The 15187-nt window shown below is 39.4% G+C and overlaps 1 protein-coding gene across 10 annotated transcripts in view; it reads right to left on the reverse strand.

Annotated features, from left to right (window-relative positions):
- Nucleotides 1-15187, reverse strand: part of CDK14 (cyclin dependent kinase 14) — a 575914-nt gene that overhangs the window by 413610 nt on the left and 147117 nt on the right. For all 10 annotated transcript variants that reach the window (XM_082692298.1, XM_082692296.1, XM_082692295.1 and 7 more), the window contains one exon: nt 12179-12273. In XM_082692298.1, the coding sequence (XP_082548424.1) occupies nt 12179-12273 (95 nt within the window). The remainder of the gene's footprint in view (nt 1-12178; nt 12274-15187) is intronic.

Genomic DNA, 15187 nt, shown 5'->3' on the forward strand with positions numbered 1-15187 from the left:
GCTATGCAGAGAACCCAATGTTGGGCTCGATCCCAGGACCCTGGGATCACGACCTGAGTAGAAGGCAGAGGCTTTAACCCACTGAGCCATCCAAGCACCCCCAATAAAGCACTTTAAACAACTTCTAGTTTTTGGCAAAATGTTTTATCAAGTCTCTGGAGGAATAAAGTACTATATAAGTAAGATGATCATATACGTTATCACCCAAATGGAGACACTGAAAAATAAAAACAGTGAATTAGTGAAAAGAAACACTATTAATAATAACAAAAGACAACAAGCAAAAATCAAGATTGTCTTAGGCCAACCAACACATAAGATGCACTGAACATCAAACCGGGTCCTTATACTCAGGAATGTACCTAACACTTAGGGGGGTTAATCCAAAAAGGCATCAGTGACTATGGGGTCAGAAAAGATAACTGAAAGAACTCTTCAAAGGTGAGAACGAAGATATAATTCTAGACTACAATGAAATCCAAACTCTAATGTGAGGTATTAAAACACAGCCGCCATATTCTTTGACATTCCTTATTGAGTGGTACCATCTATGTCTTCTACCCTTGACTCTGGTCTCTCGGAACACCGATCAATAAAGCCAGTGAAAGTGACACTGTCCCAGTTCTGGGCACAGGCCTTAAAATGTTGGCAACTTCCACTTTCTGTATCCTGGAAGTGCTATTTAGGTCATCCACTCCTTACTTATCTTTTCACCTGCTTGATCCATCAGTTACTGACAAGGGTGCTGAAGTCTCTCACCACAAGAATGGGTTTGTCCGTTTCTCCTTTCAGTTCCACCAGCTTTTGCCTCCCATAGTTTGACACTCTATTGTTAGGTGCACACACATTTAGAATTACTGTATCTTCTTGGGAAATTAATACATACATCATTATGTGATGTCCTCTCTTTATCCTGAAGGGCTTCTGAGTCTTCGAAAGAGTCTGCTTAGTCTGAAATTAATAGAGCTACTCCAGCTTTCTTTTAAATAGCGTTAGTATTGCATCTTTTCTCTCTATCAATTTCTTTAAACCAGGTCTTTATAATTAAGGTAGGTTTCTTGTAAGCAACACAGAGTTGGATCTTGTCTTTCATCTGCACTGACAAGCTCTTTTACTTGGTGCATTTAGACCAACTATACCTTAAGTGATTTGGACGGAGGTATATTAATATCTATCCTGTTTGTTTTCTTTTTTATCGTTTTGCCCCTTTATTGCTCCCTCTTTTTCTGCCTCCTCTGATTTTAATTGAGCATTTTATATGATTCTATTTTATCTTCTTAATGTAAGATTTATACTTCTTGTAATGTTCATAGTGGATGTCCTAGAGTTTACACTGTACATTTCTAACTAATCTAAGTCTAGTTTCAAATAACACTGTATCAGTTCCTGGGTAGCAGAGTGCCTTCTAACAGTGTCTTCCATTGCAATCATCCACCCCTTTTGGATGCTATAATCTCCCAATACATGGTCACTATTTTTTTTTAAATCTTTTTTTTTTTTAATTTATTTGACAGAGAGAGATCACAAGTAGGCAGAGAGGCAGGCAGAGAGAGAGGAGGAAGCAGGCTCCCTGCTGAGCAGAGAGCCCAATGTGGGACTCGATCCCAGGACCCTGAGATCACGACCCGAGCTGAAGGCAGCAGCTTAACCCACTGAGCCACCCAGGCGCCCCCATGGTCACTATTTTTGCTTTAAATAGACAGGGCATTTCTAGTTCAACTAAGATGACAATAAAAGATTTTATTTTACTTTTCTTTATTCCTTCTCAAACACTCTTCTTTACAGAGATCCAAGTCTCCAACCTGTATCATTTTCATTTTGCTTAAAGTATTTCTAAAATTTCTCCCAAGTCTACTGCCAATGAATTCCCTCAGTTTTTCTTTGAGAAACTTTTTATTTCTCCTCCACCTTTGAAAGATATTTATTGGCTATAGCATTCTAGGGCGGTGATTTTTAAAACTCTTCTCTTAAGGATTTCCCTCCACTCTCTTCTTGCTTTTGTGGTTTCTGATGAGAAGTCTGATGAAATTCTTATTCTTTTTCCTCTGTAGGTAAAGAATTTTTTCCTCTAGCTTCATTTGGGATTTTCTCTTTGTCTCTGTTTCTCCACAGCTTTAATATGATATTCCTAGGTGTAGGGGTTTTTTATTTTTTGTTCTTTATTTTTTATTTTTTATTTAAACATAAACACATACCTGGTGTGTTCTAAGCCTCATGGATCTGTGGCTTGGTATCTGTAATAAATTTTGGAAAGTCTTCTGCATTTTTACTTCACATACTTCTATTTGATTCTTTCTTCCGCTGGTATTCCAATTATCCATATGATACTTTTTGGTATTATCCCATAGTTCTCAGATGTTTTTATTTTTCTTCTTCTTCTTTGCATTTCAGTTGGGAAGGCTCTTTTTTACTGACCTGTATTCGAGTTCTCTGACCCCTTCTTCAGCTGAAGTCTACTAAGCACATCAAAAGCACGTTTCATTTCTGTTACAATGTAAATTCTCTTTTCTTTTGATTCTTTCTTAGATTCTTTCTTTCCTCATCTCTCTTTATGTTACCCATCTTTTCTCACCTTTTGTCTACTTTTCCCATTTAGGCCCTTAATATATTAATCACAGTTATTTTAAATTCCCTCTCTGGCAACATACAGACCAATCTGTCTTTTCAGGCTGTATCTTTTCCAATCTTTTTGGATGTTTTGTAATTTTTTGTTGAAAGCCAAAGCTAAAGATTTATGTTAATCTGGCTGTGCTTACTGTTTGTTGTTCCTGCAGGTACCAGAGGCTTCAAATGATTCCAGTGTTTCTGTTTTTGTCTCCTCCTGGCTTCCATTATTAGTACTCTTCCTCAAAGAGGGTTCTGTGTCTGGCTAATCTCTAAGCTATAATCTACTATTATTACACTGGAGCCCCATGGGCCATCATGATGGTAAGGTATAAGGGAGTGTGAACATTCCCAAAGCTTTTGAGTGAGTCTGAATTCATTTAGTGAGCCTGCATCGTGGGATTTGACCTTCACAAGTGCTTTCCCAGCAATATAGCTTTTTTCGACCCTTTTCGACCCTCTACTTCCTTCCCTGACTGCAGTGTTCCCAATCTATTTCCTTGAGGCCCTGACCATTATTGAGTATGGTGTCTCCCACTTATGTGAGACAGAAAGGCTGGAGAGAGTCTGAGTGGGAGAAATTCCTTTCTATCACTTGGGATAAGGTGCTAGAAAGACTTCTGCCTGCAGAACAGGCTTCTGTGATGGAAAACACTTCGGATGTATTTTATGATGATTCTTCCTCTTCCCCTGCCAGAGCCCCAAGGGGATCTTTCCATGATCTTCACTGTGAGAACCCCAAGGGGTTCCTGAAGGCAAAACCCAAGAAAATGTGGGGGCCTATGACTGTGGTCCCCAAGAGTACACACTCTCACACTAGACCACCGCCCATCTCCAGCAACTCATAAAAATTACCATTTAAGTATCCTCCCCAGTTTATAGCTCCAGCAGGTTGTGCTCCCAGTGAGGGGACTTAGGCTAGTTCTATCTGGATAGGTCTCTATCTCTCCAGAATTTAGTACACTGGTTTGTCCTGTGGCCTCCATTCTCTGATGAACTAAAGTTTCTCATGTTCAGTTCGCCTAGCCTCTTCTCTTTGAAATGATAGGAGCATCAGCTTCCAAGCTTTTTGCATATTGGAAATGAAGCCATTAGTTTCACTTCCTATATTTCAGGATACTCACTCAGAGAACCCCGTCACCATGCTATAAGAAAGCCCAAGACCTGGGAAGAGCCAGCACCGATGTGCCAGCCATGTAAGCCATGTGGGCAGTGGATCCCTCAGATTTCAGTCAGGCTGCACAAAATGATACCAGATGGAGAAGAAATAAACTTTTCCTGCCCTTCTCTAGTTGCAGATTCATGAGCAAAAAAATGATAGCTACTTCTTTAAGTCTTTAAGTTTTAGAGTGGTTCATTTTGTAGTAATATATAAGCAGAACATTCCTAACACGATCCTCAAGGCTTGAACATTTCTCAAAATCCAATTCATACCAATCTCCCCTGAACACACCCCATGTCACCCAGGGCTCTCTGAGTCTGTGGAACATACCAAGCCCTCCTTGGGGTCTGGCCTGAAGCACTGTTGTCCCCAAACTTTCCTTGGTTGGTCACATCTCCTTTGGCTCTAAGAGTAAGTGTATCCTCCTCAGCAAGACTGCCACTGTCCATCCATCGAAGGTGGGCTTATTACCCATCACCCCGCTCATGCAAATATATACAGCCCACTATTCTCTATCTTCTTTCTCACAACTCTCTTTTCTTTTATGCAATTTAAATTACAGATTTGTCTGCTGCCTTTACTTGTTTTTCTCTCCCCCACTAGATGATAGGCTTCATGAAAAGAACTTAGTTTTGCTTACCATGATCTATCCATCACCCGGCCCAGTACACAGAACATACTAGGGTCTTGGTAAATATCTCTAAAGGAAGGAGCTCTTTTAACCAGGCATGACAAAAGAAAGAGAAAGAGAAAGAGAAAGAGAAAAAGAAAAAGAGCAAGAGCAAGAGAGAGGAAGGAAAGAAGGGAGGAAGGAAGGAAGGAAAAATGGTAACTGCCCAGGAACGCCTGGGTGGCTCTGTTAATTAAGCATCTGTCTTCAACTCAGGTCATGATCCCAGGGTCCTGGGATTGAGCCCCGCATCAGGCTCCATGCTCCAGCGGGGAGTCTGCTTCTCCCTCTGCCATTCCCCCTGGCTCATACATGTGCACTCGTCTGCTCTCTCTCTCTCTACACAAAAATAAATAAATAAAATCTTTAAAAAAGAAAATGTGAACTGCCTCTATGCATTCCTTGTTTAGATCAGGGCTTCCCGACCTTGGCACTTTTGACATTTTGAGCCAAATAATTCTTTGGTATGAGAGACTGTCCTATCATTTGTAGGATGTTTCACAGCTTCTCTGGCCTCTAGATGCCAGTAAGACCACCACCACTCTCCCTAGGTTGTGAAAAACAAAAAATACTTCCAGATACCATCAAACGTCTCCTGAGAAGCAAGGTCAAAGAACCAGTTGAGAACCACCGGTTTAGAACAGAAAGATGCTACTTCCCTAGCATCCTGGTTGGAACTAAAAGAATCACAATGATAATGAAGCAACTCAGGAATGCGGGTATGCTTTAAACTGAAACCAATCTTATCATAATATCCTTCCCCTTGTCCTCCTCAAAAACCACTTAAAGTGAACCACGGGAGAGAGATTCAAGAAGACCTGACATTACGGTAATTGGAAATTCTACCCTAACTCTTCCAAAAAATTCCTCCACTAACCAAAAAAATGCCTCCATTTTCACCAGCTGGGCATATCTGATATATGACCACAATTCTGAAGACAGCAAATATCACAGATTCTTTTGAGGGTGTCCTAATCCAATGATCAAAGGACTCTGGTAATAAAAAGGGCGAACAGAGGCCGATACATTTAAACACTGTCTAATCGGAGAGTTATTTCTGTACAGTTTAGTCTAATAATTGAAGTCATGCTTCTTGCCTAAACAATATCCTCATTGTCGCTTTTGTCAAAAAGATTAGGCATTGTTTGTTTATCTGCTGCAAGCTAAATGAAACCAGCTGTACGGATGAACCAGACTCCAATGCCTTGCATTCTTCCCCTAAAGGAAGTCAGGGCTGATTCTGCAATCTGAATAGACTTTTGGGTTTTTTTAATTAGCAGATTTGGTGGGTGGGCCATTATCCTCCTTGGCCTAGGTAAGGATAAGAATTCTGCTTTTTCAACTTTCACCTAGACAGAAGGAACACCCGTCTGAAAATTAAAAGGCGGAAACTCATTTACTCCATTAGCTTTTTTCTTTCTAATCCAATTTCTCTTGTTGGACACTGTAATGCTGTATTTTGTGCATGAAATTACAAAGCTAACACTGATAACATTATCATACTACGATGCCACTTTCATACCCTGTGATTAATAGCACGGATACAGGCTTGATCTTTAATGTGGGTGGTGATAATAAGCTTTGGCCTGTGGACCCAAAGTCTAAAAGAAAACCAGAGCAGACCTAATGAGAAACAGAGACTGGGCCTCAGGAGCCTCCTGCAGCGGAGCTCATAAAACATAATCAGATTTGCCTCTTTTGTGGCAGGCAACCTCTCAGGGCGCTGGAGAGTGGCATGACAGTCCAGGTGTCAACACTTAAGATCGAAACTTCAGTGAACCAAGAGTCCAGCATTTTCCATGTGGGCATTTCTGATTTTTAGAATTCCTCAAACTCCTCCTGATAGTGTTTCAATGGAGTCGACCTTCAGGGCAAGCAGTAAGAGGCACCTCTTTAATCTCCCATATTCTGAAAAGGTGGTTAACTGCCACAGCCTTTCTCCTCGCTGCTGCTTGTTTTAATTAACAGCATTTCTTCCCCCTATTTCTCCTGGGGCTTTGAAGAGCTCTTTGAAATGTGTTTAGTGGAGTTCAGTCTGGGTTTGGCATAGTCTCTCAATTTATGAGGTCGTTTAATTCAAGCTCAATTATTCAGCACAAATTGGCAGAATGAAATGCTAAAAGAAGATTGGCACTTTCAATCACATAAATCTCATGTTACATAAAGTGAGCAAATTTGTCCATTGTTCTTATTGACCTCTGAGATAACAATTTACGGCTGGCACAAACCAGCTTGGGCAGGCTTCTCTGTTGAGCAGGCTCCCGCAGGAGTAACCCTTTGGCACCATCTCCTCAACAGAAACTGAAGATAAGCAGAAAAAAAGGACCAGAAATCAGGACCATCTGTGGGATGACTTAGTCTAAATAAGTCGAATACTCTAATTCCAGAGATGGAAAAAGGGCAGGTTTTTCCTTCTCTAAATGACACAAAGTGTAAATGATCAAAAGCAAGCCTCTGCAGCCTCACGGCCCCCCTAGGTAAGTAGGACGGAAAGAAGAGGATTCTGTTCCAGCCAAGAGGAAAGATTCATAACTTCTCAGCACTCATGGCAGGGTGCACAACGGGTGGGGGGCGGGGAGACTTCAGACATCTAGGTGAGACCTGGGTGTACTCGGCCTGTAGATCCAGTACACTGAGCCGCACGCGGTCCCACCACATCTCCAGTCTGAGGAGGCTGGCTGTGGTCCGAGCTCTTATCTAGGACAGCCAGGCCCTCATGGGTGCTCACACACAAAGAACCCACCCACCCTGCCAAACAACATTGCTTAAAACCAATTCCACTTTAACACTTAGATGTAGTACTTTTCGCTTAATCAAAATCTGCACAATAATCCAAATGAATCAGTTTGCTTTTCACTTAAGGCTCCCAGTCTTTAACAAGTTTAGTGGAGAGTCTGATAACAGAGGGTGAAAATATATCTGTTTGGGGACCATAGCCTAAAAGACAACTGTCCCAAGAATTTCTGTGAATACACACAGTGATGAGGGAGGCTTGATTTAAAAGTCCTGAAGCTTAGTGTTATATTTCCTAGCTCTGCGTCCTGGTAAATGGCAAGATTACATTCTTTTTTTATGCAAAATAAGTCAATCAGAGAAAGACAAATACCAAATGATTTCACTCATATGTGGAATTTACAAAACAAATGAGCAAAGAGGAAAAAGTAAGCAAGAGAGATAGAGTTAGAGAAATCAAGAAACACACTCTTAACTTAGAGAACTGATGGTGACCAGACAGGAGGTGGGGAGTGGACTGGTGAAACAGGTGATGGGGACACAGGAGGGCACTTGTCATAATGAGCACTGCGTGATGTGTGGAAGTGCAGAACGACTATACTGTACACAGGAAATGAACACACCACTGTATGTTAACTAACTGGAATTAAAATAAAAACTTTTTTAAAAATTAAAAAAATAAAAGCACATGAGGTTGTGAATTTGATCAGTCACCCCTGGAGAGAACATATTTAAAATACTTTAGTCAACATCATCCTCTCTTTCCCTTTGAAAACCCCACATCATTTTACCTGGCCCTTTTTTACTGGATTCTAGCTCATATCACAACATTCTAATTTATTTTAAGTTATTTAGGTATGGACCATCTCCCTCCAAGACTGTGAAGTCTCTTGAGGTCAGAATCTGCATGTGATTCATCTCTTCTTCACCTACAGTATAAAAGGGGCATCAAAACAACACAATAAACATTCATCATTAGTTGAATAAGCTAAAAAAAAAATGTTAACAAGTCTCTTAATGTATAAAAGTCCCTGAGAAAATCCCTGAAAGGTAAAATGATGATTCTGAAGTACTAAATTAAAGACATTCGTAAATGCTATCTATTTTTCAATGCAAAGTATTATACAATGCATAACTTTTTAAAATTTTATATTAAATGCTACAGAGATTTAAAAGAGAGAACATAATCAGGAAACCAAGCTAGGGTAGAGAATCACAGTCAGGGTATGATAAACTGCCTCCATTCCCCCAAACACACACACAAAGTAAGCACAAAGGATGCTGGAAGACACTGGTTTAAAAAAAAAAAAAAATTCTACTCAAATATGAAAATGTGGGAAATCCAAAGCTTTTATTTAAAAAACTAAAAAGCTGAGTTCTGTATGTTGACATGTTTGCAGCACCAACCATACTCTTTAGAACCAAGCTCCTTTTTTTTTTTCAGATTTTATTTATTTATTTATTATTTATTTATTATTCATTTGTTTTGTAAATTCCACATATGAGTGAAATCATTTGGGAAGAGAAAGAGTGAGCACACAAGCAGGGGGATAGGCAGAGGGAGAAGGAGAAGCAGATGCCCTACTAAGCAGGGAGCCTGATGCCCAGACTTGATACCAGGGCCCCGGGACCATGGCCTGAGCCATCCAGGTGCTCCTAGAACCAAGCTCTTTACCAAGGCGGCTACACAGTATAAGATCTCAGTCAACTTCTTCCCAATCTATGTATCCCTGCATAAATAAAATATTCAAGGGAATTCAAGGCAATAAAAAGTCTCTCTAGTCCTTCTGAAGTTTCTAAACTGTAGCTACCAGCAATTACACCTGAATTAACAAGTACGCAAACACTGAGGGAGGGAGGGATCTGCCTTGCTTGTATTATTTAAAGAACCATGAAATAAAAGATGACTCAAGATACACCATAAATAGTAAAAGAAGAACACTGTCATGAATGCAGTGCCCAATTACTGAGGTCTGAAATGTGTAAGTGTTAGAGATTGAATTATACCTTCCAAAAAAGATAAACTGAAGTTTTCATCTCTAAAACCTCGGAATATGACACAGGTTCTTGGGAAATAGGGCCTTTAGCAGAGATAACTGAGTTAAAATGAAGTCATGCAGGTGGGCCCTGATCCAGTATGACTAGAGTCCTTCTGAAAAGGGGACATTTCGATACAGATACACACAGGAGACACCAGTGAAGAGGAAGGTGGAGACTGAGGTGCTGCGTCTACAAGCCAGCAATGCCGGAGACTGCCAGCTCACCGCAGAAGCTGGGAGAGAAGCAGGGAACAGATTCTCTCCCCTACAGAACCAACCATCAGAAGGACGGAACCCTGCCAAGACCTCGCTCTTAAGACTTCCAGCTTCCAGAACTGCGAGAAGATAAATTTCTATTGTTTAAACCACCCAGTCTTCGGTCTTTGGTTTCCGCAGCCCTAGCGAACTAACAACTAACACAGCGAGGTTGTGGCAAAATCCCAACTTGACCAATGTGATTCAAGGTGTAGTTATAAAGCACTCACAAACTAGAAATCAGTGAGATCTCTGCAAATACCAGGCACCTCTATTAAAAGATAATGATAGCTGCCCTTGGAGACGATGCTAAAGATAACGTTTAAAGATGGAGCCAGAGTGCCGACATGTATGGGAGGGGGGTGAGGAGTCCTAGAATGGGGGGGGCACAACATTTCGGCTGGCTATTTAAATTACAGCACTTCAGGGGACACATCAAACCAACTCAGTCTCCAGCGTCACAAGATGGCACGTAACTGCTGGGCTCTGGCCTGACCTTGCCACCCTAAAGCAAGCAAGCACAGGCAACCTGTCCTCTCTTAAAGCAGGTGAGTGGTCAGTGACTTTCATCTCCAGCCGGAGGAAATTAAATGCTACATGTGACCAGCGGGCTTGAAGCTGCTTGAGAAATGCTGACAAGATACATTCAGGCCTGCTGGAGTGAAGAGTATTAACTGTACAGAACCATCCTTCTCAAAGATTGCAGCTACTTAAAAGACAGCCTTTTGTTCGAGCGTAATAAATGGAGGATTTTTCAACTATCTCCAAGATTTTGACATAAATCACAAAGTTCAACATTTAATAGAGTTATTAACTTACATTTGGATATCAGCTGAGACCATCTTTTTTGGGAAGGCACTTCAAAGTCATTGTTGTGTTTCCTTATAATGAAATAATATGTTTGCTTCTGTTTGATTCATGATTGCAACAAGCCAGAGCATATGTGCGAACCATCTGGAATATTCAACAAGGACCAAGGCTTTCCAAGGAAGGCCTTATACTGTGCAAGCAGTATTGTATAATGGCTAGGAAAAGAATGGCTGCAAACCAGAGAGACGTGAGCCAAAAACAAGCTTTGCCACCAACCGTGTGGACTTGGACAAGTGGCAAAAACTCCAAGCACCAGGATTCCTAGTGAAATGGAGGTGATAATTATAGGAACTATCTTTACAGGGCAACATGAGAAGTGGTGAGACAACAGATATACCATACATAATACAAAATAATTGATTAATCCAGTGTAGGGATCCTTATGTTATAAACATTAATTGCACAAGTAATTTTTATATACTAAAGAAGTAACTTTTTTTCTTCAGGAAAATATATAAAGTTCACACACAACCTCTATTAAAATTTGCTCAGCAATATTCTATAATGCTCAGACCTTTGAGTTCAGTCATTAACAGCCCTTTTTTTATTCTCCATCATGTTGCTTTTGCATTCAAATTTTTTTTTAAGATTTTATTTTTATTTATTTGACAGGCAGAGATAGTGGGGAAAGCAGGCTCCCTGCCAAGCAGAGAACCCAATGCGGGGCTCCATCCCAGGACCCTGGGATCATGACCTGAGCTGAAGGCAGAGGCTTAACCCACTGAGCCACCCAGGAGCCCCGCATTCAAAATTTTTTTAAAGACTTTTTTGGTAAATATTCAAAACCTCAAAATTAGTATTACTATTTGTTACTTATATTATTCCTGAATCCTTACTTACATATCTTCCTTTGTCAGAAATATTTCTGAATCTTCTTAAAAAAATAAGTAAGCTATAAGACTATATTCCAGAAAAGCCAAAGATTACCTAAATGGTCAAAATTTCCAATTATGTGTTTAGAATGTTCCTTCAGAGAATTTTGCACTACATGTTTCTATGTAATTAATTAGGTTAGAATTTCCCATCTTCCATAATGACATAAAAGAGAGACAAAAACAGGGATGGTTCAGAAAGTTGATTTTCAACATTATTTGGTAATGCTATTATGGTAAGGCAAGGTTTCTATCTCCTACAGTTATTTGAGAAACAGCATTATATTTTTGCATGCCACCGAATACAGTAATTCCGCATTCTTTAATCAATAAGAGAGAGGGAGGAGGCCGATCAGAAACACAGAGGTAAGCTTTTCAAGAATCCAAACCTGTGCCCAACCGCAGGATAGTATGGGGCGGGGGTGGTGGAGATGACAGCAGGAGGAAAGGTTGTTTCTCCATGTGAAAATACATGTCATATAATGTCAGAATACTCGAATAAGAAAAAAGAAAAAGTCTTGCTTTTTTTTTTTTTAAATTTAGTGATTTCTTCATATAGAGTAAAAGCTCAATTAAAAAAAAAAACAAAACACAAGAATGGCCAATATATTTGACTTTGTCAAATCAGTACTCTTATTCTTAAGCAAGCACTAAACCTCCAGAAGAAATTAATCATATCATTCACCTGGAAACGAATTCTCATTTGAGGGTTCTAGCCTCAGTGTTGGGGGAGAAGGGCGGGGGAGGACAGAAAAGATAAATTGGACAAGTCTGCAAAATTGTTTGCTAGCAGGCAAAACCAATTCTGCTAATTTTTACACTTCTTAAAACAAGAACAACATAAACTGAGAAGGAAAAATCTACTGTATATTAAAGGAGAATTATTTAAATAAATATTGTTAATTGCTAATAACCAGTATTAAAAGAGCAGGTACATTTTCAATGTGAAATATTAAAAACCAAATGAACTTACTTGCTTTTCCCTTTGTATACTGTAGCATAAGATCCTTCCCCTAGCTTTTCCAGTTTTTCATATGAGTCAGCTTTTCCAAATTTGGGACTTGTCGGCTAAAAATGGAGCAGAGGGTAAACAAAACAGATTGTATCAAACTAATCAACAATAAATAGGCCAATTTTGCTAAAAATGTATAGATTCTGTCACTTTTTAAAATAACTTTTCTTTTCTTTTTTTTTTTAAGATTTTATTTATTTATTTGACAGAAAGAGAGAGTTCACAAGTAGGCAGAGAGGCAGGCAGAGAGAGAGGGGAAGCAGGCTCCCCGCCGAGCAGAGCCCAATGCAGGGCTCAATCCCAGGAACCTGAGATCATGACTTGAGCCAAAGGCAGAAGCTTAAGCCACTGAGCCACCCAAGTGCCCCATAACTTTTTTCTGATATAAGAATAATTTTTTCTAAAAAACAACATAATAACTATTCAGGATACAAAACAGAAAATGCAAATAAATACAATGTAGAAAAGTTTACATTTACCCATGATCTATCTGTCCACCAAGAAAGAACCACCATTAATATTTTGGTATCTCTTCTTCCAGTGCTATCTATATGCTGATGGCTGCTTTTTTACACAAATGGGATTACACTAAACATACTGATTTTAACCTGCTTCTCCTCCCCGCGACTCAATATATAATGAGTATTTTCATGTTATTATATAATCTTCTAAATTAGGGGTCAGCAGCACCAAACTACTACCTATTCATCCCACAAACTTAGAATAGTTTCTATTTTTGAAAGGGGGCAGTCAAAAGAAGAATAAAATCTCTAGCATGAAAAGATTATATATGAAAATCAAATTTTAGTGTCTATGAAGTTGATCAGAACACAGTCATGCATGTTCATTTCTATATTGCCTTATGACTTGAAAGCTACAACAGAGTCACAACTGCAGCAGAGATGACACAGCCAACCAAAACGAAAATGTTTACTCTCTGACCCCTGTTATAAATCATGACCATGTGATATTCAGCCAGATAAAGGTACTGCTCCAACACCTCTTCACAATAATGCAAACAAATAATCAACAATGTATCACTCGGATATTACTCATTAACACAAAAGGAACTGTCTTATGTATTATAAACCACCCTTGAAGGTTTAGCTGCAGCAAAATAACTGTTCCTGAAGACATGGTACACCCCATCAAGACAATAAAAGTGCTAAAAGTGAGTAGTCCCATCCCTCTTGCTGTCCCCAGCTCCTAACTCAACTTTGACCAGATAGCAAGAAATGGGGAGTGCTATGCTCCATGGGGCAAGTTATCTATTATTTTCATGTCGCTATAAAAAGGTAATATCAAAACATATCAGAAAATGATAATTACATGAGAAATTAAAAGCATTTTAAAGGATCATCCAATCTCAGTTATAAATACATAAATAATTGATTTAAAAAGTTGCTGGTGATTGTATTACTGCATAATTAATGAATTTTAGAAGCTCAGGAAAAGAACTTCTTGCAGAAAGTTTATAGCACACTATCCTTGAGCATGTGCTCTTATACCACTTACAAAAAAACATAACATCCTGGGAATGGATCTGACTCCCATCATTTATAAAGACACCATGTGGCAAGTGGAACACATGCTTCTTACCTCCTTCCCACCCAAAATGCCGCAGTGACTGAGAAGATAGTTTTCAAAAACAATAAACCAGAAGCAGGAATGGGAAACAAGAAAACGTGCCAATACTTGATCAGAAATTTTGAGAAATTCTGAAAGACAGACAGTAAACAGGAATCAAAACTTCAGAGAAAAGACTGGGGTGACCTAATGCCCCAACCTGGAGAAGAAGAGCAACACAAAGAAAAGAAGCAGGAGTCTCCAGGTAAATGTGAAATTAATCAGCACAGCTGAGCACAGGGTGTCCCAAGCAAAGTACAGGGACATCTGCACAGAGGAGAGACAACTGAGAGGATGAGTATTCAGGAGAGAGGGGCAGAGCACGGATGGAAATAGCCACTGCCTAGAAAAAGGATGAGTATCCCCCACTCCCAAGCTGTAATCCCTGCTCTCTCACACAATCACTACAGATGATTTACAGAAAACCAAATAAGCTGACAGCAATTCTGAAATACAAAAATGAGTATATAATAAAAAATCACCAATCATTCCAGGAAAATCAATACCTGGGAAAAAAGGCATACTACTTAATGGGCAGGTGAACCAAAACCTGGGTAAGAGAGTTGACATTGCAAAGAATAACTCTGAATACAAACACCCGATATGTTCAGAGACACTGTATCATTTAAGAAGAAACACTTAGAAATCTAGAGATTAAATATTTAATCAATGAAATAAAATATTCAATGGGCAGTGGATAAAAGAATAGACATTCATTAAAAAGTGATAAGCTCAATGTTTGAAGAGAATTCTCCTAGAGAACTCTAAGGAGAGGTTGCATCTAAATAGAAAAAATATCCAATCGGCATAATATTCTCACAGACAACAATGACTGCAAAAAGACAGGCAACATTTTCAAAATAAATAGTGGAAATGATTCTGAATCACTAAAACTATACTCAAAATAGTCCTGTCGGTGGGATGGAAAAGCTGCAATGTTGCCATCTACAGAAAAAAAATCTGGATATAAAATTCTGTATTCTCTCGATATGAGATGTAGTTGGAGTGATAGGCGAAGTGCAAAAAGGCAAGGAACACTAGGAAAAAAGAAGCAACGGCAGGCTGAGATGTCTTCCATTGATCAGGACAGACTGCAGAAGCTGAGTAACTCCAAATGCATATGTTTTACTATGTTTCTTAACTCTTCAAAGGTCGTCACAAATAATATGAATTGGATACACAAATCCCAGACAAATTAGGGAAAAAGGAACAGAAGGACACCATGTCACGAGGAGAGGGATGAAACAAAAAGTGAAAGGTCAGAGGAAGGGGGTGCTCAAGAAGAAAATGCGTTAAGTAAAAGTTCATAAAATAAGAGCTTAAGTTTAACCATATTGACTGTGT

Source organism: Mustela nivalis (genome assembly GCF_964662115.1).
Source record: "Mustela nivalis genome assembly, chromosome: 12".
In the NCBI taxonomy this organism is placed as follows: domain Eukaryota; kingdom Metazoa; phylum Chordata; class Mammalia; order Carnivora; family Mustelidae; genus Mustela; species Mustela nivalis.